Here is a 23,645-nt window from a genome sequence, read left to right as displayed (position 1 = left end):
TATAAACCCTCCGAACCTCCAAACATACCTTTATATTTGTTACAGAGTTCCAACACCAACTCATGAGTCCTCTTGACCTGGTATTCCGTGTTGTTGTTGACCGAGCTCCTCACTACACATCTACCCGATCCGCCATCTTCAAGGAAGGCCTGGTAGTATAGTGGTTAAAAAAAAAAAAAAAAATCCTGATAATCAGTCATATTGTGATTGACTTCAAAACAGCCCAGTTCAACCAAGAGCACCCTGAATCTTGAGAAAAATGAAAGTTCTATACATTTAGGAAATGGGAGAAGCTTGTGGGTAAGCAACTACAGAATCACTACTGGGAGATAATGAACTTAACATGACATTTTGAAATATTCTGATTTCTCAAAATTCCCAGAGAGTTATGATGCTTCTATTTTCTAAAATAGCTTGTCAATTAGGGGCTACATAGGTCCCATACCTGGTGAACTACTATAGGAAGGAAGGGAGGCCAAATGCAGTCATGCATACTTTTTGATTGCATTCATCATAACGATGCATTAAGGCCTAAGCCATACATATTCAATGAAATTCCAATGACTACACTTTGCGGGGGATCTCCTGGATCAATGAGAACATCAATGCATAGGAGAGAGAGTGTCACATCACTGGGGACAATGGAAACTCCATGGCAGAAATTCTCCCAGAACTTGACTGATGCGTCTCTACATTTGTAACTTTCTGGTTATAAAAACTGAGTAACTGTTAGTAGAGGTAATGGTCTCCATGAGTTTTGTGAGCCATAATAGAGAATGAACAAATCCCCAGGGGCAATGAACCAGAAAGGGCTGTTGGAAAGGAATCAATTTTCAATTTGTATAGACTCAATTCTGGGTGGCTAGATGATAGCGAAATGCTGCTTTGCCAGTTGATAAAGAAGTCTAGACTCCTTCGGACTTGTGACCCAACCACAGGGGACTAGAAAGAGAGAGAGACCAGCAGGTCTAAAGTATAGGGAATTGCGTAGACTCCTGAGCCAATAACGTGGCCTAAAGTCTCCAGGATGTTTTGAGCCAGCTCAGGATAGCTATGAATGAGGTCTAACTGATCTAACTTTGAATAGTTATGGTCAGAAAGAAAGTGCTCACCATGGAAGTTACTGAATCCAGGGAAAGGAAATGTATGAAGGTGAGGCCTGGATCAATATCTAGCTGAGAATTGAACTATGCTGATCTTTGTTTCATAGTTAATGGTAAAGATGGGATTTTCCCACTTTGCCTCTTTGTTTCATCTTGACCATAAACATACAAAGGTATATTTCAGAAAATATTTTATTTTTAAATATTGCATTTTATACATTTTTTTTCTTGTCAAAATGGATAACAAAGACAGAAGTTGTGAGCAAGATAAAAAAAAAAAAAAAAAAAAAAGCTGACATGTTATTCTTTGGTCTCTAAAGAGAAATCGAGAGTTCTCAAAGATCAGTGACCAACAAGAACAATAATCACACTGAGATGGGTAACGTTCCCTAAAAGAAGAATTCAGAGATAGTTTAAGAAGTGATTCTCAAACTTTAATTTGTATGTATAGTTCTGGTCCATCAATATGGCACCTTAACACATGTATTGTAACAACACACTTTGAACAGATTCATGAAACTATGTAAAGCAGATACAAAAAATGACCCTGGATCCCAGAACATCCAATGGAGAGTTCAAGAATTAGGCTGGTCACTGATTGGAAGGAGAGGCAGAATAAGACCAAGAAGAAAGTATAGATTAACTGATTGACCATGCCCTACTGCTAGAATGGGATTGTTGTTGTTGTTAAATGCCATCAAGTCAGTTCCAACTTATTGCAACTCTGTATAGGGTTTTCAAGGAGCTGCTGGTCGATTTGAACGGCAGACCTTATGGGTCATAGTCCAGTACTGATCCTACTGTTCCACTTGAGGAGTCCTAGCATGGGATAGTGTGGCCCTTTCGGAATAACAAACCTAGAGTGCGAAAACCAGTAAGCAACTGCAAAGTGAACACAGCTAGTGACAAATTTTGTGCAAACAACCCTAGAAAGAAATGACAAAGGGGGCAGAACATGGTTAGGGACAGGGCACTCCTTCATCCAGGAAGCATGGGAGAATTATAGCTTTGAAACAAGGGAACCACAAGGATGGATCTCTAAAGCAAATGAAACAGAATGAGTCATCAGAGCCTTAGAAAAGGAAATAAGGAGTGCAAATTTGTGGGAAGCAAAAAGATGGAACAGAAGGGTAGGTAAGAACACTATTCCCTCTGATGAAAGAAAGGAAGGATCTAGGTATTAGTGTGGGAACTGCCTGTCAGTGTAGGCACCAGCCATTTATATAGGATAAACCCAGAGAAAAATCAATGCACAGAATAACTGCTAGAACCTCTTCCCCCAAACCAGGTCAGTGCAATCACTGCCGGCCATGGCCATGTGTATTACCATGTACCCTGAGGTGCAGGGTACATGTGAAAGTGTGTGAATCTGGACACAGCCATACCCCTCCCTGAGATGAAAGAGCCCTGCTTCTGCTTTACCTATCCTGGAGCCTCCCTTCCCATCTGACAATTGCCAGCATTTGTTCCAATTGCTAAACCAATGCTGGAAGCAGAAGACTCCACCCTTGCCCACCCCTGCCACTACTCCCATCTAGCAACCACCCATCAATGCAAATTTCTGTGCTACTCAATTGTGATTGGTGACCTAGGTACCCTTGTCCCAAACACTTAATATTGAGTGGTGCACACACACTTTTCAATCCAGTGAGAACACACCCTACATCCTTGCCCCCATGACTGCTCAGACAGGCACTTACCTCATTGGCAATTCCAGTGATATCTGCTCCTTTGTCAAATGATGAGAAGGAAATCCTAGTGAGCTCATCTAGCATCCATCTGACTGCAGCATCACACATTTCACATCCAGACAATTCTTGTAGGCCTTCTGCACTTGCATTGACCCCTTGGTGCTCCACCACCTACTGAGACACAAATTCATACATGCTTAGAAGCCCTCCCCCATCCATTTGGGTAGCACTTCCTCACAGCAATACTGTCCTAACCACCAGACAACCCACTAACTGCTAGTACCAACTTGGAAAGACACCATAGTCTCCCATAAGGACTATGGAGGGAGCCTGACCACCCAACATTTGTCACCCAATATTAGGAAAAGGACAGGCTTTCTCATCTCCAGTTAATGAGCCTAATAACTACAGAGGACTCAAATGTGGGTGAGACCCACTATGCTAACTGTTGCTAAGTGCAATCTATATTGAAAGGAAATCATACCCAGCCAAGAGATGCCACCAAAGTCACACATAGACCAGAACCACAACAACCACAACACAACAATTAAAATAATACAAAGAAAGACAGTGTAAGCAGGAAGAGAAAAAAAAACAAGAAACAAAGTTCCAGACACATCAAAACACATTAAGAGATCAGCATAAAACAAGCGCTAACAATAACATAGAAGAAATTGATAGCTCAATGGAAGGGCATAAAAGTAGAATTGAATCAATGGAAAAAAGGATTAGCAATATAGAGGGAAAATTCTGTGATACTAATTTATTTGAGACACAATCAGAAAAAAAGTATTGTAGTGCCCAGATTTCGGGGTCCCCAAAGACCACCAAGGAGCCAACACTGATGCAAATACACAAGGGTTGTTTATTCAAGCTCAAGCTCGGGTCTTCTCCATATCCGACACAGCAGACTAGGGGGGAAAAGGCTCCGAACTCTTGGTCAGCGGGGTTTTTATAGAGATTACAAACAGGTTCGGGGGTCTTCAACTTATCTTCTCTAGGATTGGTTTACATTTAGCAAGGTATAGGGTGTTACAATCTGATTGGCCATTATTCGTAGCTTGAGCCGTTAGGTTAGAGCCAGGAAGACATACATTATCTAACCTTGGGTTTGACAGGAGAGTTTATCTCTACTTTTATGGCTCGTAGGGGAAGGGGGTCATCTCCGTCTGGTACTAACTGACCAGGCACATTCCTGAAACAGGGAGACGTGTTCCGGCCAAAGTACAAAACAGAGTCCTCTCTTTAGGTCCTACAGAATGAAGAAAAATGTAAAAAGCCTAAAAGTTATGTGGGACATTATCAAAAGGAATGCTTTATACATAGTAGGAATTCCAGAACAGGGTGGAATAAGCACATAGAATTCTTGAAGATTTATTGGCAGAAAATTTCCTTAATACCATGAAAGATGAGAAGGTTTCCATCCAAGAAGCTCAACGAACCTCAAACAGTATAAACCCCAAAAGAAAGTCACAAAAACAAATCATAATTGCTTTTTATCACAACCAAAAACAAAGAAATAATTCTGAGAGCAGCTTATGAAAAACGAAATATCACTTATAAAGCACCATCAATAAGGGTTGGAAGAAGACTCATTAGCAAACTGAGATATGCAGATAATGCAACCTTGCTTGCTGAAAGTGAAGAGGACTTAAAATACTTACTGATGAAGATCACAGACCACAGTCTTCAATATGGATTGCACCTCAGTGTGAGGAAAACAAAAGTCCCCACAATTGGACCAATAAATAACATCATGATAAATGGAAAAAACATTGAAGTTGTCTTTTTGCTCGGATCCACTATTCACTATGGAAGCAGAAATCAAGAAACAAATGATGCACTGCATTAGGGATATCTGCTGTACAAGACCTATTTAAAGTGTTCAAGAGCAAAGATATCAAGAGCAAAGTTTGAGGGCTAAGGTACATCTAATCCAAGCCATGATATTTTCTTTTGCCTCAGATGCATGTGAAAGTTGGACAATGAATAAGGAAGACCATAGAAGAATTGTTGTATTTGAGCTACGGTGTTGGAGGAGAGTATTGAAAGTACAATGAACTGCCAGAAAACAAACAAATCTGTGCTGGAAGAAGTACAGCCAGAATGCTCCTTAGAAGAAAGGATGGTGAGAATTTGTCTCTCATACTTCACTGGAAAACTCTACCAAACATTCAGAGAAGGGCTGACACCAATTCTACTCAAGTTGTTTGGGTAGAATTTCATAGAAAATGAAGGAATATTGTTTAATTCATTCTGTGAAGCCAACATAATCCTGATACCAAAGTCAGGCAAAGTCACCACTAAAAAGAAAACTTCAAACCAATCTCTCTCATGAATAAAGACAAAAGTTCTCTACAAACTTCTAACCATCAAAATCTAAAACCAATAAAAAATATGATAAAATCATATGATAATCAAAAAAATATGATAACATCATGATAAAATGAGACTCATTCCAGGGATGCAAGGATAATTCAGCATTATTAAAACAATAGATATGATTCAGTACATAAATTTAACAAAGGAAAAGAATCACATGATCATCTCAATAGACATAGAAAATGTTTTTGATAAAATCCTACTTCTTTCCCTGATAAAAACCCTCAGCAGAATAGAAACACAAAGGGGAAATTCCTCAACATAATGACATACATACAAGACCGACAGCCAACATTATTCTCAATGGAAAAAGATGGAGAGTATACCCCTTGTGAATATGAACAACATAAGGATGACTTTTGTCATCACTCTTATTCAATATTGTACTGAAAGTTCTAATGAGAGAAATAAGGCAACAAAGGGAAATAAAGAGGTTTCAAATTGGAATGGAAGATATAAAACTATCCTTTTCCCAGATGGCATGATCCTATACATGGAAAAATCCCAGAGACTGCAAAAGACAGTTAAACTCATTGAAGGATTCAGCAAAGTGGCAGTGTACAGGATCAACACACAAAAATCATCTGGGCTCCACTACACTAACAAGGAGGACTCTGAAAGGAAGGAAATACAAAAATCAATGCAATAACCTTCAAATGGATAAAATGCCTAGAAATAAATCTAATCAGGTAAAGATGTAGTTTTCTGCTCCCATAAAGATTTACAGCCTATACAGGGTCATATGAGTTGGAACCAACTCCAAGGTACCTAACAACAAGACGAACATTAAATGGTTGTACAAGGAAACTAAAAAACACTATTGTAAGAAACTAAAAAGAGGTTTATTTAAATGGAAAAGCAATTTAAGCTCATGAATTAGAAGACTTAACATTGTGAAAATGTTAATATCAAAAGCAACAGGTAGACATAATGCAAATTTGATCCAAATAATGCAAATTTGATTCAAATTTCAGCATTCTTCAAAGAAACGGGGAACCCCCCACCCCCATAACTAATCGCCAGTCTTATATGGAAAGGAAGGAGACCCTGAATAGCTAAAGCAATAATGAAGAACAAAGTAGGCGGTCTCACGTATCTCAATCTCAAAGCTTACTGTTCCAGCCACAGTAATCAAAAGAGCCTCATACTGGTTCAAATACAGACATATAGACCAAAGGAACAGAACTGCGAATCCAGAAGTTAATCCATTAACTTACTGGCAGCTGATCTTCAACAAAAGGTCAAAATCCATTCAATGGGGAAGAAACACAGTAGTGCTGGAAAACTGGATATCTCTATGCAGAAAAATGAATCAGGATCCATACCTCACACTATGCACAAAACTAACTCAAAATGGATCCAAGACCTGAAATTTGAAGGTAAAACTATATAATACAAGGTCAAACTACTGCTTTTGTTGTGTTAAAGTGCCCTCAAGTCAATTCCAACTCATAGAGACTCTGTACAGCGTTTCCAAGGAGTGGCTGGTATGTTTGAACTGTCAACTTTTTGGATAACAGTCTAGTGCTTATTTTACAGTGCCACCCCTGGACTCCAAGTTCAAAACTAAGGGAACCAATTTATAGAATAAATAGTCTATAGAACAAAAATTGTAAATGCACACATGACAGAAGGTAAGGACTTAGGACCTCCTACAAATGTAATGTGTATCCTTATCAAAGAACTTTACCAAGAGAGTGAAAAGAAAACTTATACACTGGGAAAATTTTTTTTTTGCAATTACATATCTGACAAGGGACTAATGTCTAAAATTTATAGAGAATTTTAACAGTTCAACAGCAGAAATACAAACAATAAAAAAATGGTTAAAGGACATGAACAGACACTTTACTGAGGTAAACATTCAGGTAGTCAACAAATACCTGAGAAGATATTTGTCATTATTAATCATTAGTGTTGGTGGTGTGCCGTCAGTCCTTTACAACTCATAGTGACCCTGAGACTATAAATCTTTGTTGTTGTTGTTGTTGTTGTTGTTAAGTGCCGTCGAGTCGGGTCCGACCCATAGCGACCCTGTACAGGGTTTCCGAGGGTGTAAATCTTTACGGGAGTAGAAAGCCTCATCTTTCTCCCGAGGATTACGGGAGCACAAAGAGTCATCTTTCTCCTGCAGAGTTACTGGTGGACTCAAATTTCTGACCTTGCAGTTAGCAGCCCAATACATAGTGGGTTACACAATAACCCGCTATGCTATCAGTACTCCATATTAATTTGTTGTTGTTGTTGTTAAGTGTCATCAAGTTGGTTCTGACTCATAGCGACCCTGTATAGGGTTTCCGAGGAGTGGGAGGCTGGTGAGTTTGAACCACCAACCTTGCAGTTCAAACCAATCTTGCAATCCAATGCATTATCCTACAGCACCACACCAGGACTTACAAATCAACACTACAATGAGTATTATCTGACTCCTGTAAAAATGGCAAATGCTGCAGAAGTTGTGGGGGGATTGGAACTCTTATACATTGCTGGTAGGATTGTAAATTGGTAGGACCTATGATAAACAGTGGAGCTCTGGTAGCATAGTGGTTACGAATCGGGCTGCGAACCTTAAGGTCAGCTGTTCGAAACTACCAGCCGCTCTGCAGGAGAAAGGTGAGGCTTTCTACTCCCGTAAAGATTTACACCCTCGGAAACCCTGTACAGGGTCGCTATGGGTCGGAACCGACTCGAAGGCACTTAACAACAACAACAACAATGATAAACAGTATTATATGCCCTCAAAAACCAGAAACAGAAATATCTCCTATGCTTGTAGATCATCTAATGGTTTTGTTGTATGGATTCTGGTTCAACAAGATTCTGTGGGATCTGAGATTCATTTCCAGCCGGCTGAATACTGAAGACCTTGCTACTCTTCTGATACAAGCTAGAGAGATGCCTCAAGATTCTGGAGGTTGGTTTCATCTTTGGAGATTCTTGAGCAGTTTTCAGTATTGGTTCAACATTAGAACCTCTGGGGAGCTTTTTAATAGTTTTGATGCCCAAGACACACCCTTAGATCAGGGATTCTCACAGTATAACCTTGGGCCCAACTATGCCAGCATCACCCACAAACTTATTATAAATGGAAATTTGTGTTCCATGTAATCTATTGAATCAGAATTTCAGCATGGGGCTCAGCAGTTTCATCACCTGTGATTCTGATACATGCTAATGTTTGAGAACCACTGGCTCAGAGACTCTGATTTAATAGATCTTGATGAGACACTGTTGTTGTTGTTGTTGTCAGGTGCCATCGAGTCGGAACCGACTCATAGCGACCTCATGCACAGCAGAATGAAACAATGTCCGATCCTGGGCCAACCTCACTACCGCTGCCACACTTGAGTCCATCAATGATGCCACCTGGCCAATCCATCTCGTTAGAGGTCTTCCTCTTTTTCTCTGACCCTCCACCTTACCCAGCAAGACATCCTTCTCCAACGATTGTTTCCTCCGGACAATATGTCCTTACAACTGGACCAATATATTAGTCACACTAGTGCCCATATATTTTTTATTGTGGGAAATATATGTCTAACAGCTTGTTTGCCAAGGCAACATTCTTCATATGTATGATTTAGTAAGAGTAGTTATGGTTATCATGTTGTTCAAATATTATTATTATCCATTTCCAAATTCCAGTGTCCTTTAAACAATCTCCATTTTTCTCTCTCTCCCATCTAACCCTGCTAATCACTCATAACCTTTGTTTTCTGTACATTTGCTGTGCACCCAGGATCTGTGGATGTTTCAGGAAACTCCACCCAAGGAAAATGTGAATCTTCTAGTAATTCACTTGAGATAAAGATTCAGGAATAATGAGTGGAATTTACCTGTGTGGGTAATGTTTTTTTCCTCCAATAAAAAAATGGATAAAGGACATGAATAGAAACTTTACCAAAGTAAGCATTCAGCTAGCCAACAAATATATGAAACAATATTTGTGATCATTAACTATTGGTGATGGTGGTGTGCCATCTAGTCTGTTCCAAAATGACCAAGTCTTTGTCCTCATTTTCTTTGACTATTCAGCAGCACTTGATGATGTTGGTCACCCTGTTTGCCTTGATATCTTGCTGTTCACTCAGCTTCCAGGAGAACACACTGCTTGGGTTTCTGGCTGAATTCATTTGTTTCTCCTTTATGGTCTCTTGACTGATTCTTTCTCAGTTCTCTTAAGGTTGGAATATCTCACAGCAAAGTCCTTGATTTTCTTTTGATCCTGACTCTCTTTCTGAATGATCTCTTCCTACTTCATATCTTACATCCATTTACATGTTGCTGTTGCTGTGTGTCATGTCATTGGGTCCATTCTGACTTAAAACAACCCTGTGTAGTGTTTCTGAGAGTGATTGGTGGACTTGAACTGCCAACCTGTGGAGTCCAGTGCTTATCCTACAGTGCCACATCAGGGGTCATCTATGTATGTGATAAGATCTCCCAAATTCATATTTTCAACCTAGGACTCTTTCCCAAACTCCTATACTAGTTATCCAATTTCCAACTTGATAGTTCTACTTTTATAAGCAAAATCACAAGGTCAGTACCCAAAGATGAATTCCTAATATTCCACCCTAAATTTACTTCAATTATGGACAACTCAGGTGATAGTAATTCTCTTTTCAATAGCTTAGGTCAAAAGCATGAGAATAATCTCCGATTCTTCTTTCTCTCATTCCTTGTGTCCAATCCATCAAGATAGCCTATTGAGTTTACCTTTAAACTATACCTGCAATCAGATTATTCTTAATACCTCCACTACAACAACCCTTGTCCTAGACACTGTTTCCTTTTACCTACCTAAATTACTACAATAACCTCTACCAGGCCTTTTTGCTTCTATGCCTACACTCCTACAATATGTTTCAACACAGCAATCAACTGATCTCCCTTTTTAAAAAAATGTTTTATTGTGAATTATGTGATAGTTTACATGGGAGAATGTTAGCTTTACATTCATCCTGTTAATATTCCTATCTCCTCATTTAGATGCTACTACTCCTTCTAGTCATATACATTTCCTTGCTTTATCTTGAAGACATATTTCCACCGTATGGTATTGTTCTTAGGTGCTGTCATAGCAACTCTATTAACAACAGAATGAAACGTTGCCTGGTCCTGTAGTATTCTCAAAATCTTTGCTGTTTGAGTCCACTGTTGCAGGTACTGTGTCAATTCATTTTGTTGAGAGTGCTCGTCTTTGTCACTGACCCTCTACTACTTTTTACTCCTAGCTTCTCTATCTGCCAGGACTTTCTTATCTTAAATATCTTTGTGGCTTACTCTCTCACCTCATTCAAGTCTTCGCTCAAACCTCACTGCCTTAGTGAGATCTACCATGAGGTTTATTCCTAGTTAATATTTTAGTGTTCCTCTTCTTCTCATTAAGGAGCTCTGGTAGCGTAGTGGTTACAAATCGGGCTGCGAACCTCAAGGTCAGCAGTTTGAAACTAACAGCTGTTCCACTGGAGAAAGATGAGGCTTTCTGCTCCCGTAAAGATTTACAGCCTCGGAAACCCTGTACAGGGTCACTATGAGTCGGAACCGACTCCACAGCACATAACAACAACAACCTTTCCTCATTCTTTAGTGAATTCAACATCCTCTTTCCCTTTCCTATGCTTTATTTTGATTTTTTCATAGTATTACCACCTTCAGGAGCCCTGGTGTGTTGCTATGGGATAAAGCACTGCATTAGAAGGTTGGTTTGAACTACGAGGTTGGTGGTTCAAACTCACCAGCCGCTCCTTGGAAATCCCTACACAGAGTAGCTATGAGTCAGAATCTACTTGGCAGCACCTAACAACAACGTCACCTTCAAGGAGTCCTGGTGTGACATTGTGGGATAAGCACTGGAACACAAAGTCAGTTTGAACCACAAGGTCAGCAGTTCAAACGCCCCAGCACTCCTTGGAAACCTTATACAGGATTGCTGAGCGACACATAACCACCACTATTTTTCTATTTTTTACTTATCTAGTGTGCAGTTTGTGTTGTCTGCATATATGTGTTTATTATTATTATTATTATATGAGAGGAAACTTTTAAAAAGTTTGTGGAAAAAGGAATCTCCCTCTTGTATGTTTTGTTTGTCTTCCCCATTAGAATGAAACTCCGTAAGGCAACTGGTCCTTATTTTAAAAATTATTTTGATTCATTGGTATGTCCTGAGCATATTTCACAATACTTGGCAAATATAGGCACTCAGTACTGGTGGTCTAAACGAAGGCAGCATGAGAATGATGCATAAAAGCAAGAGAATCCAAGAGTACTTCAGAAGGTAGGTCAACAGACTTAGCTACTAATACCAGGAGATACATCAATAGGGTATAGCGACTGTACATCAATAGGGTATAGCGACTGGTGGTGAACGATGGGAGAGATGGAGTTAAGGCTGATATTTAGGTCATTGTTTGCTCATGAAATTACTATACAATGAAGGAAGGATTCCAGAAGAGGAGCTGGTTTGTGGTAAATGGTATATCCTCTCAAAGTGTCTTTAAGGCTCCAGTCAGTTAAAGAGACACTATAAACAGAGTCCAAGTGTGGCACTGTAGGATAAGCACTGGACTGCTAGCCAGAAGGTCAGCAGTTCGAACCTACTAGCTGCTCTTTGGAAACTCAGTACAACATCACTATGAATTAGAACTGACTCGAAAGCACTTAACAACAACAGTAACAACATAGACAGTGAGATATATGGGGGTGAAATGTAGATACAGAGGCATTTGAGAATCATAGCATATACACAGATGGCAGTTGAAGTCATGGCCGTTTAGTGCTTGAGTGGCAAGAGAAGAAGCATGAAGAAAACTATGATTTGATGTTGGCAGTAGGGGGAAGAAGAAGCCCAAAAGGAAGATCAATACATGCCCAGAAAATGAGAGGGTAAATGTGAATATTATAGGAGAAAATTTCAAATATTTAGGTGATGATTCAAGAAAACGTTAATACAAGGAAAGAGACTGAGGCTAAAAAACAAGACAAAATTGATGGAATGAAATCTCTGAGATTTCTAGAGGACTGTTAAATAGATCATAGTATTAAGTGTGCAAGCAATGACTAAAATGCATATAAAATTTATTTTAAATGCAAAATAATGTGATACTATATAAGAACATAGAGTCCTGGTGTTGTGGCGCTGTAGGATAAACCACTGGACTGCAAGGTTGGTTTGAACCTCAAGGTCTACAGTTCATTCTCATCAGCAGTTCCTTGGAAACCCAATACAGGGTTGCTATAAATCAGAACCGACTCAATGGCACTTCACAACAGCAACAACAACAGAACATGGAGCACTGTTGATGCTGTAGGATAAGCACTAGACTGCTAACCAGAAGGTTGGCAGTTTAAATCCTCCAGCCACTCTGTGAGAGAAAGATGAGGCTTTCTGCTCCTGTAAAGATGTATAGACTTGGAAACTCTCTACACGGTGGTCACTATGAGTTGGAACTGACTCAACGGCACACAACAACAGAAACATATAAGGACATGATAAAAAATAAAACCAAACTGTTGCCATCAAGTTGCTTTTAATTCATAGTGATCGTCTAGGACAGACTAGATCTGCTTCATAGGACTTCCAAGGCTATACAATTTTATGCAAACTGCGACATCTTTCTCCCTCGGAGTACCTGTTGTGTTTGAACTACCAACCTTTCGATTAGCAGTCCAATGCTTAAACCATTGTGCCACCATGGCTCCTTCCATAATAACGTGATGTTGTTGTGGTGGTGAAGCACCGTTGATTCAGTTCCCACCCATAGCAACCCTATATAGGGTTTCTGAGGAGCGTCTGGTGAACTGTCGACCTTGGGGTTCAAACCGACTTTGCACTCCAGCACATTAGCCCACAGTGCCACACCAGAACATGGTAGAAAGTATGAACTCTTCCTGTTGTACAAAGTACTTTTGTGTAGAGGTGGGAGGAAGGTGATACACAAAAATTCCATGTGCCAAAGCACCGATAACAAGCCTTATCCAAATCTTCCATGATAGTCTTTTGTGAAAGACTTCTTTCTAAACATGCATAGGCATGCACACACACACACACACACACACACAGCAGCTGTCCATCTCTAATACATTAATTAATAAAGACTTATTATCTTTCATCATCAATCATCAAGTTGATTCTAGAATCATGGAGAGTATTGTGGAAAATTGAACTGTGGTATGTAGAGTTTTCAAAGGCTGGTTTTTTAAAGTAAATTAACAGGTATTTTTGGGAGGCACATCTGTGTGGGCTTGAACTTCCAACCTTTTGTTTAGCAGCCAAACATGCTAAATGCTTGTACCATTTAAAGATGTTAAGTGCTATCGAGTCAGTTCTGACCCATAGTGATCCTGTATAGGATTTTCGAAGAGGAGCTGGTGAGCTTGAACCACTGACCTTGTGGTTCAAATGGCTTTGCAGTCCAGCACATTAACCCATAGTTCATTGATTAAATTTTGATGTTGCTGCTAAGGGCCACCGAATTGAGGCTGACTCACAGAGCCCTTAGGCAGGGTTTTCAAGGAACAGCTGGTGGGTTTGAACCACTGATCTTGTGGTAAGCAGTCCAGTGCTTATTTATCCTACAGTGCCACACCAGGACTCCATTAGGCTCTCTTTGTAGCACACATAGGGCAGAGAGAATACAAGAGTAAGTAAGTGTAAGCATCCATGATTAATTGTTTTTTATTTTTAATTTATTCCATGTTGACAGAATCTAAGACACCCTGTCTCCAAATTCTTTAACTCCATAACTGGAGTATTTATTCATAGGTTTTTGTTGTCTATAGCATGATTTCAAAAGAATTCTGAGTTAGAAATGTGGATTATTGGAGGTATATATTTTTGAATTTCCAACCACTTTCTTTCTGATTCTTATCAGTATTAATTCCATATAATAACAGTAGCATTACATTGTTGTTGTTGTTAGGTGCCATCGAGTCGGCACAGCATTACATTGGTGGTGGTGGCTGTGTCCCATGGAGTCGGTTCCGACTCATATTGACTCTGTACAGGGTTTCTGAGGCTGTAAATCTTTTAGGCAAAGGTAAGACATTGAGTATTATTTATCTAGTAATAAAGGATACACTCAGTGCAACAGAAAAAATTTAAAAACAAAAGCTTTCTAATTCTTCTCTTCATCTTGTGTATGAGTTCAATAAATCCTTCAGTTAATTAATGAGTCTTAAGATTTTTTTTTGTGTGTGTGTCCTACTCTTTAATGAATTATCACTGGGAAGAGTGTTTTGTTGTGGGTTTTTGTTATTTTTGTTTGTTTACTTTTCTTGCATTTACAGAAAGCTGTCTCAATTTACCCTTAGTCTGTCTGTCTGGCTTTCTGAATACTGTACAGAATTCCAAATTTTGTAAGCCATAATGCCTAACAATTTGATTTCAGAGTTATTAGCAATAAACAGTAAATTAAGTATCAATGTTGTTATCAAATGAGACCCTGACTTTTCTAGAATAAAAAACTATGAGTGAAGTACTGGAAAAAAATAAAATCATACACTCAGATGCAAAATGACAGCATTTAATGGAATAGTAAAGAAATAAAATCTAACAAGAAATTATAGAGATTGCAGACTGTTCTGAATGTGATGTGGCTCAAGATTCTCTCCCATGTTTGATGTAGAATATATTTGCTCAAAATGAATAGCTTTTCAGCTGGGATGGGATCTAAAAAATAATTCAAACAATAAATAAATATGTTTACTTATAGATATCAATGTAGAAATGTAGATATACAAATATACATATAAAATATATGCACAAATATACATATATGTATATCATATGCATGTATAGGTATAAATTCATTGTTGTTAGGCACTGTGGAGTTAGCTTCCATTCATAGCAACCTTATGCATAACAGAATGAAACGCTGTCCAGTCCTGCACTAGTCTCACAATCGTTGTTATATTTGGGCCCATAGGTATAAATATATGTGCATATATATTTAATGTACCTGAGCTCTGGTAGTGTAGTGGTTACGAGTCAGGCTGCGAACTGCAAGGTCAGCAGTTCGAAACTACCAGCTGCTCCACGGGAGAAAGATGAGGCGTTCTGCTCCCATAAAGATTAACAGCCTTGGAAACCCTGTGCAGGGTCGCTATGAGTCGGAACCGACTCCATGGCACATAACAACAACAACTTACACAGCAAAGATGAGTTATAAAGCATATATATATATTGTTGTTAAGTGCCATTGAGTCGATTCTGACCCATAGCAAGCCTGTATAGGGTTTCCAAAGAGCAGCTGGTGAGCTTGAACCACCGACCTTGCAGTTTAAATGGCTTTGCAGTCTGGCGCATTAACCCACAGCACTATACCAGGACTCCAAAAGTATATATATATATATATATATATATATATATACAGCTGTAAATTCTTTAAGACTAATTTAAAGAAATACACAAAATTATAATGATTAAAATATTCACCTAGTGCACATATATCTTACAACCATGTGAAATACTAGAATTTGTTTAATCTATTATTCTATCTTCTTTCAATTTTCTTTTCTTAGCAGGTGTGTTCTCAAAGCTCTATAAAGTGTAGTTGTCTTACCTTCTCTTGTGATTTGTTTTGTCTCACTGGGAAACCAAAATGCTAGCAATGTTATAAGAAGCAATAGCATATTCATCTGGAAAATAAAAGAGAAAGTTTATCCTTCCTAGGCTCCATGGTAAGTTTACGTCAGATAATATTACACACGTAGGTCTATCCTACCCAATAATATTGCAAGAGTCACTCATTTACCCTATTTTGCTAATTCAGGTATAATTTCCCTAAATTTAATATATTTGATGAAGTAATTCAATTAGTAAACAACAGACCAAGAATCCATATATTCCTTGACAATTGGTATGCGAAATTCCACAAGTAGTTAATAGCATTAACCTTCCAGAGAATTAAAAAAAATTATTTCTACCAATGAGTCTATGCTTACTCATGGCAACCCCATGTGTGTCAGTTACTGATTTTACAGGAGTAGATTACCAGGCCTTTTTTTGGAGCCACTTATGGATAGATTTCATCCATTTGATTAGCAGCCAAGTGCGTTAACTGCTCATACAACCTAGGAACTGCATGGCCTTTATAACATTTTAGTAACTGCTTTGGCATCTAAAATATAAGAAATCTATCAAAGTTTCATAACAGTCCAGAATATGAACTATTCTCCTTCTTAAATCAGATTCCACAGGAGTGGAATGAAATGGCAAGAAATTGCAAACCTTGGCATTAACAACAACAACAATATGAACTGTTAGTTTGTGGTTAAGTGCTGTCAATTCTGACTCATCGTGGCCCTGTACAAGGTTGCAGAGAGTATAAATCTTGGCATGAGCAGAAAGCCTCATCTTTTTCCCAATAGGAGGAGCTGGTGGCCTCAAACTGCCAACCATATAGTTCATAATCCAGCGCTTATTCATTGGAGTACCACAGTTTAGCATGGTTTATATATCAAATTAAAGGGGAGTCCATCCATATTATATAAAAAGGATTTTAGGGGTTGAAAACTCTAGTAACCAGCAAATAGTCCAATCAAAGGTATATTATGGATGGGGAAATTTTAATACACAAAGTAAAACCATCCACATTTTAGTCTTTGAGGACTGAAGATGATTTTGGGAAATTTAATAGTTCAGGGAACCTGAGATATAGTTACCACATTCAATAGCCTCTGGACATTGTTGTTGTGTGCCTACCTTTTTCATCATAGTCATAGACCATGACTGGGGCTGGCTGAATGTTGGATACAAGGTTGCTCTGCTCAACAGAGAGAGTGAAATTCTTTGTTATACCAAAAACCTGTAAAGTCATAAAGTATAAATAAGTAAGAGAAGGTCTACAAAAAGAAATTTCACTGAGCAAATTATCCCCCAAAAGTCATTATCTACCCAATTAAAAATGACCTTCCATAGTGGCAAAATAATAAATGAGTTACCATTGCATTGTCTATAGTATTAAATTCCAATGCTTATTTATGCTACCAGGGCAAGACATTTCCTTGTCAATATAAGAGTAATATGTAAGGAGCTCTGGTAGCGTAGTGGTTACGAATCGGGCTGCGAACCTTAAGGTCAGCGGTTCGAAACTACCAGCCGCTCCGCGGGAGAAAGATGAGGCTTTCTACTCCCGTAAAGATTTACACCCTCGGAAACCCTATACAGGGTCGCTATGGGTCGGAACCGACTCGACGGCACTTAACAACAACAACAACAACAAATGTAACCATTTATGTGAGTAGTAATGGGAAGGTTAGTTCTAAAACTCATGTCACCCACCCTTCATTGGAGTTCAGGTCAAACAGTAAAATAATTTTATATCTACTCAAGAACCTGAGTGTGTTAGATGCTGTGAGGAATAAAAAACATTAGGAATAAGGAAACATTCACACAGAGTACCACAGCATGAGAGCTAATAGGGAGAAGATCAATGGTATGCAATATGGTCAATTTTTAATGTCCCTTAATTAAAAAAATATATTATTTTGTTGTTGAAAATATGCACAGTAAAATAGATACAAATTCAACAATATACACAAATAGCATTTATTGACATAGATTAAACTTTTTGAGTTGTACAAGCGTTCTTACCCTCCTTTTCTAAGTTTTTCCTCTCCCTTTAACATAAATACACTGCCTCCTATAAGGTTCCTATCTAATCTTGGTTGCTTCTATCTAAGTTGTTGTTGTGGGTTTGATCTCATATACATAGTTTTTAAAAGAGTTTACTGCTCAGAATCTTTTTTAACCAGTTAAGCTAACCTACTGTTTGGTTTTAAGAAGACTTCATGTGATATTTTTGGTGTAAGTTTTAAAGATGCAAGGGGTGTTAAGTGGTTCATTTAACCTTCATGGCTCTGGAAACTCTGGAGTCCATGGCAATTTTAAATTTTGTTCTGCATTTCCGCCTCCTTTGGCAAGGATTCCGCTATAGAATCTTTGATCAGAAGGTCCAGGATAGGTCCTAAACAGTTTTGGTCTTATGGCAAAGGAGGCTCATGAAGATAATTAACCACACAGTCCATATTTTCTTTCTATTCCTGACTCTCCTTTCTCTCTTGCTTCAGGTGAACAGAGACCAGTTGTTGTATCTTGAATGGTCACTTGCAAACTTCTAGGACCTCAGGCACTATGCAACAACTCTCCACCCCCCACTGCCACTGAGTCGATTCTGACTGACAGCTACCCTACTGGACAGAGTAGAACTGCTCTATAGGGTTTCCAAGACTGGAAATCTCGACAGGAGCAGACTACCTCATCATTCTTCCAGGAGCAGCTGATGGCTTTGAATTGCTAGCCTTGCAGTTAGCAGCCTGATGCTTAACCCATAGCTCCAGGTCTCTTCCTACACAATTGATTAAGGGTAGGGTTACACAGCTAAATTTTGTAATTGCTATCAATAAATTGTATACCTACAAAAGTTGAACTGGCAAAAGTCGATGATAGATATATTTACAACAAGTGGACAAATGAAGGGTTTAATATTTCTGTTTTATCTCCTATTCATGAGAATTCCCAGTTAAATGATCTAATAAAATGTTCATGCAGGAGGTAAAGCAGAAACACTAAACATTTTACTAGGACACTTAATTGGGAATTCCTATGACTTGTTCGATAACCCCAAGAAACCAAATCTCATGAGGTTTTAAGTTGCATATAAGCAGCCTTAGCAACTACTTTTTATTTATTTTTCTTATTTTATGTATATATTTTATCTATCACATGACTTTTGCCAATTAAGCTTTTTACAGGTGTACAACGTATTGACAGCAAATGCAGCTATCAGCTGTGCAACCTTACCCATAATCAATGCAATATTTCCATCATTATTAACCTCTCTCCACTTTCTCCCTACCTCCTGTCCCTGGAAACCACTAACAGACTTTGTTCTTTCTATATTTGTCTTTTCTTGTATTTTTATATATTGAGGTCATCCAATATTTGTCCTTTCCTCATTAACTGACTTCACTCAGCATGATGTTTCCCAGATCATCATCCCATATTGTAGCGTTATCTAGACTTTATTTCTCCTACTGGCTGAGTAGTATTTCTCTGTATATGTGTCCTACATTTTGTTTAACCATTCATCTGTTGATTGGCATAGAGGTTATTTCCTCCTTTGGAAGTACTATTGTGAATAGTCCTGCAATGAACATTGGTGTACAAGTCTCTATTTGAGTCTTTGCTTTCAAGTTGTTTGGGATTTTCACTAGGAATGGACTTGCTGGGACATACGGAAGTTCTATTTTAAGTCTTGAGGAACCATCACACTGTTTCCTACAACGGTCATACTATTTTGCATTAAACCAGGGTTCCAATTTCCCCATAACTGACATCATTTGTTGTTTTCAGTTTTTTAAACCTTAGACATCCTGGTGATGGTGGTGTGCTGCTGGGCAGCCAGTTCTGACTCAAAGTGACCTTGCATAGGGTTGCTGAGGCTGTAATCTTTACAGGAGCAGAAAAGCTCATCTTTCTCCTGCAGAACGGCTGGTAGTTTCAAACTGTTGACCTTGAGGTTAGCAGCCTGACTCATAACCACTGGGCTACCAGAGCTGCTTTAGCCATCCATCCAAGTGGGAGTGAAATGGTATCTCTTCGTGGTTTTGATTTGCATCCCTCTGATGACTAATGATGCTGAGCATCTTTTCATGTGTTTGGTGGCCATTTAAAGGTCCTCCTTGGTGAAATGTCTATTTAAGGCCATTTAAAAATTGGGTTAATGTTTCTTAATTTTTGAAAAATATTTTCAGGTATATCTATAAAAAATAGAATTACTCATTTATCCTCAGAGGAAATCAAGAAAAAACAGGAAAGCAAAACTTATTTCTGAACTTACACTTTCCAAGAAGAAAAGAACATGACCATTCTGGACTTCAGTCTTCATCACTTGACCACTGTTTTCCAGCTTTGAAAAAAAATTGGTAGGGAGTGACAGGGGTAGATATTGGAATTAATGATAGTTAATGGGATGATCTTATTATGTCATAATATTTTGATAAGCACAAGTAGGGAGCTAGATAAAGAAATCTATCATGCATTATGGAAAATAATGAATACTAATTGCTACCAGTTAAGAACACCATTCATCCAGGGTTACAGGAAAAAGATAAATGTGAACTCTGAGTAAGTTTTTTTTTTTTTTTTTTTTTTGTGTGTGTGTGTGTGTTTAAATGAAGAATTCCATGGTTCCATTTCCCTAACCAATTAATTATTTTCTCTAACACCATATTCTTTTTTTTTTGTCCTTAAATATTGACCTATTATTTACCTCCTCAAGAGATGACATGACTGGAGTAAACCCTGATAGCATTTTTACATCAACAAGGACCATTTTGAAGTCATTGCGAATTCCAGTGTAGCTGAAATTTAAAAAACAAACAAACACATAATTAAAAAGAAAGAAAAAAAATTTCACTGCTTTTCTTGAAGGTACTATATTAGTAAATAATAACTGACTGGAAGTCTCTAGGAAGCATCTGAAGAAAACTGTTCTCTAGCAACTAAGTATGAGTAAATCAAGAGTGACGAGGAGAGAAAAGATGGAAACTAACATAGTTGGAGCATATAATATTCACCTTTAACTAGAATCACCTCAACCTCCACTTTTAAGCTTACCAGAGGCATCAGAACTTATGCTTATGAATTTTTATTGCATATACTATGTTAGTCTTAGATTTGTACAAGACTTAAAGGATATTTTTGTTCAAAAACCAAAAACTAGAATTAATAATAAAACAGGTATGTCCCTAAGAGATATTCTAGGTTATTCTCCTGCCTTTGGGTACGGTTGTTGGGACATGAAGTTAAGAATGCCACAATGTGTTCAGTTAGAAATGCTAAGAAAAAAATTTCAAACTACATTTCCTCAAGTAAAGTTAAGATACTTTGGAATTTATAAAAAAATTTAAGAACCACTACTCATCTGTCTATTGTACTGTGGTGGCTTGTGGGTTGCTGTGATTCTGGAAGCTATGCCACTGGTGTTTTAAATACCAACAGGGTCACCCATGGTGGACAGGTTTCAGCTGAGTTTCCAGACAAAGACAGACTAGGAAGAAGTAGAGATGGACTATGTCCACGTATCTAGTCACTGGAAACCTTATGAATATCAGTGGAACACTGTCAGATAGCACTAGAATATTAAGTATTGAACCATGATAAAGAGCAACAGCACATTGCCAGATATAGTGCCAGAAGATGAGCTCCTCCAGTGTGAAGACACTCAAAATATGACTGGGAAAGAGCTGCCTCCTCAAAGCACAGTTGACTGTGATGATGCGAATAGAGTAAAACCTTCAGGATATTCATTGGCTGATGGGGCATACTTCAAATAAAGAGAAACAACTGTGAACATCCATTAGTAATTGGAACATGGAGTGTATGAAGTATGAATCTAGGAAAATTGAAAATGATAAAAATTGAATTTGAGATGCATAAATATCGATATCTTAGGCATTAGTGAACTGAAATGTGTGGCATTGTCCATTTTGAATATGACAATCCATGTTTTACTATGCCAGGAATGACAGATTGAAGAGGAATGGCGTCACTTCTTCAAAAATAACATTTCCAGATCTGTTTTGAAGTACAAGAAGTACACTGTCTATGTTAGGGTAATATCCACACAACTATAAGGAAGACCAGTTAGTAGCACTATTATTCAAATTTATGCATCAACTACTAAAGCCAGTGATAATGAAATAGAAGAATTCTACTAACTTTTTTGGTCTGAAACTGACCAAACTTGCAATTAAGATGTATTGATAATTACTGGCAATTGGAATGCAAAGGTTGGAAACAAGAAGGATCACTGGTTGGAAAATATGGCCTTGGTGTTAGAATTGATACTGGAGATCACATGATAGAATTTTACAAGATAATGACTTCATTGTAAATTCCTTTTTTAAACAACACAAAAGACAACTATACACATGACCCTTATCAGATGGAATACACAGAAATTAAATTGAGTATGGTGGAAAAGTTCTATATCATCAGCCGAAACAAGGCCAGGGTGGAAAGAGACGGTGGAAAAGTTTTATATCACCAGCTCAAAGAAGGCCAGGGTCAGAATGTGGAACGGACCATCAATTACTCATATGCAAGTTCAGGCAGAAGCTGAAGAAAATGAAAGCAAGTCCATGAGAGTCAAAATATGACCTTGAACATATCCCACCTGAATTTAGAAATTATCTCAAGAACAGATTTGATGCATTAGAGGTTAAAAACCAAAGACCAGAAGAGTTGTGGGATGATATACAGAATATCATACAGGAAGAAAGCAAAAGGGCATTAAGAAGACAAGAAAGAAATAAAACATCAAAATGGATGTCAGAAGAAACTGAAACTTGCTCTCCAGAGTAGAGATGCTAAAGCAAATGGAAGAAAAGAGCTAAATAGAAAATTTCAAAGGACAGCTTGAGAAAGCAAAGCCAAATAGTGTAAGGAAATGTGCAAAGACCTGAAGTTAGAAAACCAAAAGGGAAGAACACACTCAGCATTTCTCAGGTTGAGGGAACTGAAGAAAAAATTCAAGTCTTGACTTGAAATACTGAAGGATTCCATGGGAGAAATATCGAATGAAACAGAAAACATCAAAAGAATAAAGAAGGAATACAGAGTCACTGGACCAAAAAGAAATGGTGGAGGTTCAACTATTTCAAGAGGTAGCATTTGAAAAAAAGCCAATGGTACTGAAGGAAGAAGTCCAATGTACACTGAAGGCATTGGAAAAAAACAAGGCACTGGTAATTGATGGAATACAAATTGAATTCCTTTAACAAACTGATGCAGCACTGGAAGCACTCACTCACTTATGTCAAGAAATTTAGAAGATCGCTTCTTGGCCAGCTGACTGGAAGAGATCTACATTTGTGCCCATTCCAAAGAGAGGTGGAAATCATTGGGCAATATCATCAATATGGCATGCAAGTAAAATTTTACTAAAGATAATTCAAAAATGGCTGCAACTGTATATTGAGGAATATCACTGGTGATGTCAAATGGAACTTGGCTGAAAGCTGAGAATACCAGAAAGATGTATACTTATCTTTATTGACTTCGCAAATGTGTTCGATTATGTGGATCATGACAAGCAATGGACAACATTGCAGAGAATAAGTATTATGGAACACTTAATTGTGCTCATCAAGAATGTATGCATAGACCAAGAGTCAGTTGTTTGAATGGAAAAATGGAATGGTTTAAAATTAGGAAAGGCGTGTGCCAGGATTGTATTCTTTCACCATTTTTCTTCAGTCTGTATGCTGAGCACAGACTCTGAGCAGCTGGATTATATGAATAACAACATGGACTCAGGATTGTAGGAAGACTCATTAACAATTTATGATATGCAGATGATGCAACCTTGCTTGGTAAATGCGAAGAAGAGTTAAAATATTTATTGATGAGGATGAAAGACCACAGGCTTTGGTATGGGTTGCACCGCAAAGCAAA

The 23,645-nt window shown here is 38.1% G+C and overlaps 1 protein-coding gene across 1 annotated transcript in view; it reads right to left on the bottom strand.

The window, feature by feature from the left end:
- Window positions 1-15,767: 15,767 nt before the first annotated feature.
- LOC102814559 (ovostatin homolog 2-like) overlaps window positions 15,768-23,645 on the bottom strand; it is a 74,791-nt gene continuing 66,913 nt past the window's right edge. The window contains exons 30-33 of the mRNA XM_006875453.1: window positions 20,458-20,548; window positions 20,026-20,094; window positions 16,887-16,989; window positions 15,768-15,820 (exon numbers count right to left, since the gene is read on the bottom strand). Coding sequence (XP_006875515.1) covers window positions 15,768-15,820; window positions 16,887-16,989; window positions 20,026-20,094; window positions 20,458-20,548 — 316 coding nt within the window. The remainder of the gene's footprint in view (window positions 15,821-16,886; window positions 16,990-20,025; window positions 20,095-20,457; window positions 20,549-23,645) is intronic.

The sequence above is a fragment of the Chrysochloris asiatica genome, unplaced genomic scaffold (assembly GCF_000296735.1).
Source record: "Chrysochloris asiatica unplaced genomic scaffold, ChrAsi1.0 scaffold00328, whole genome shotgun sequence".
In the NCBI taxonomy this organism is placed as follows: Eukaryota; Metazoa; Chordata; class Mammalia; order Afrosoricida; family Chrysochloridae; genus Chrysochloris; species Chrysochloris asiatica.
The sequence above is the reverse complement of the archived record's forward strand: the minus strand, read 5'-3'. Positions and strand labels throughout refer to the sequence as shown.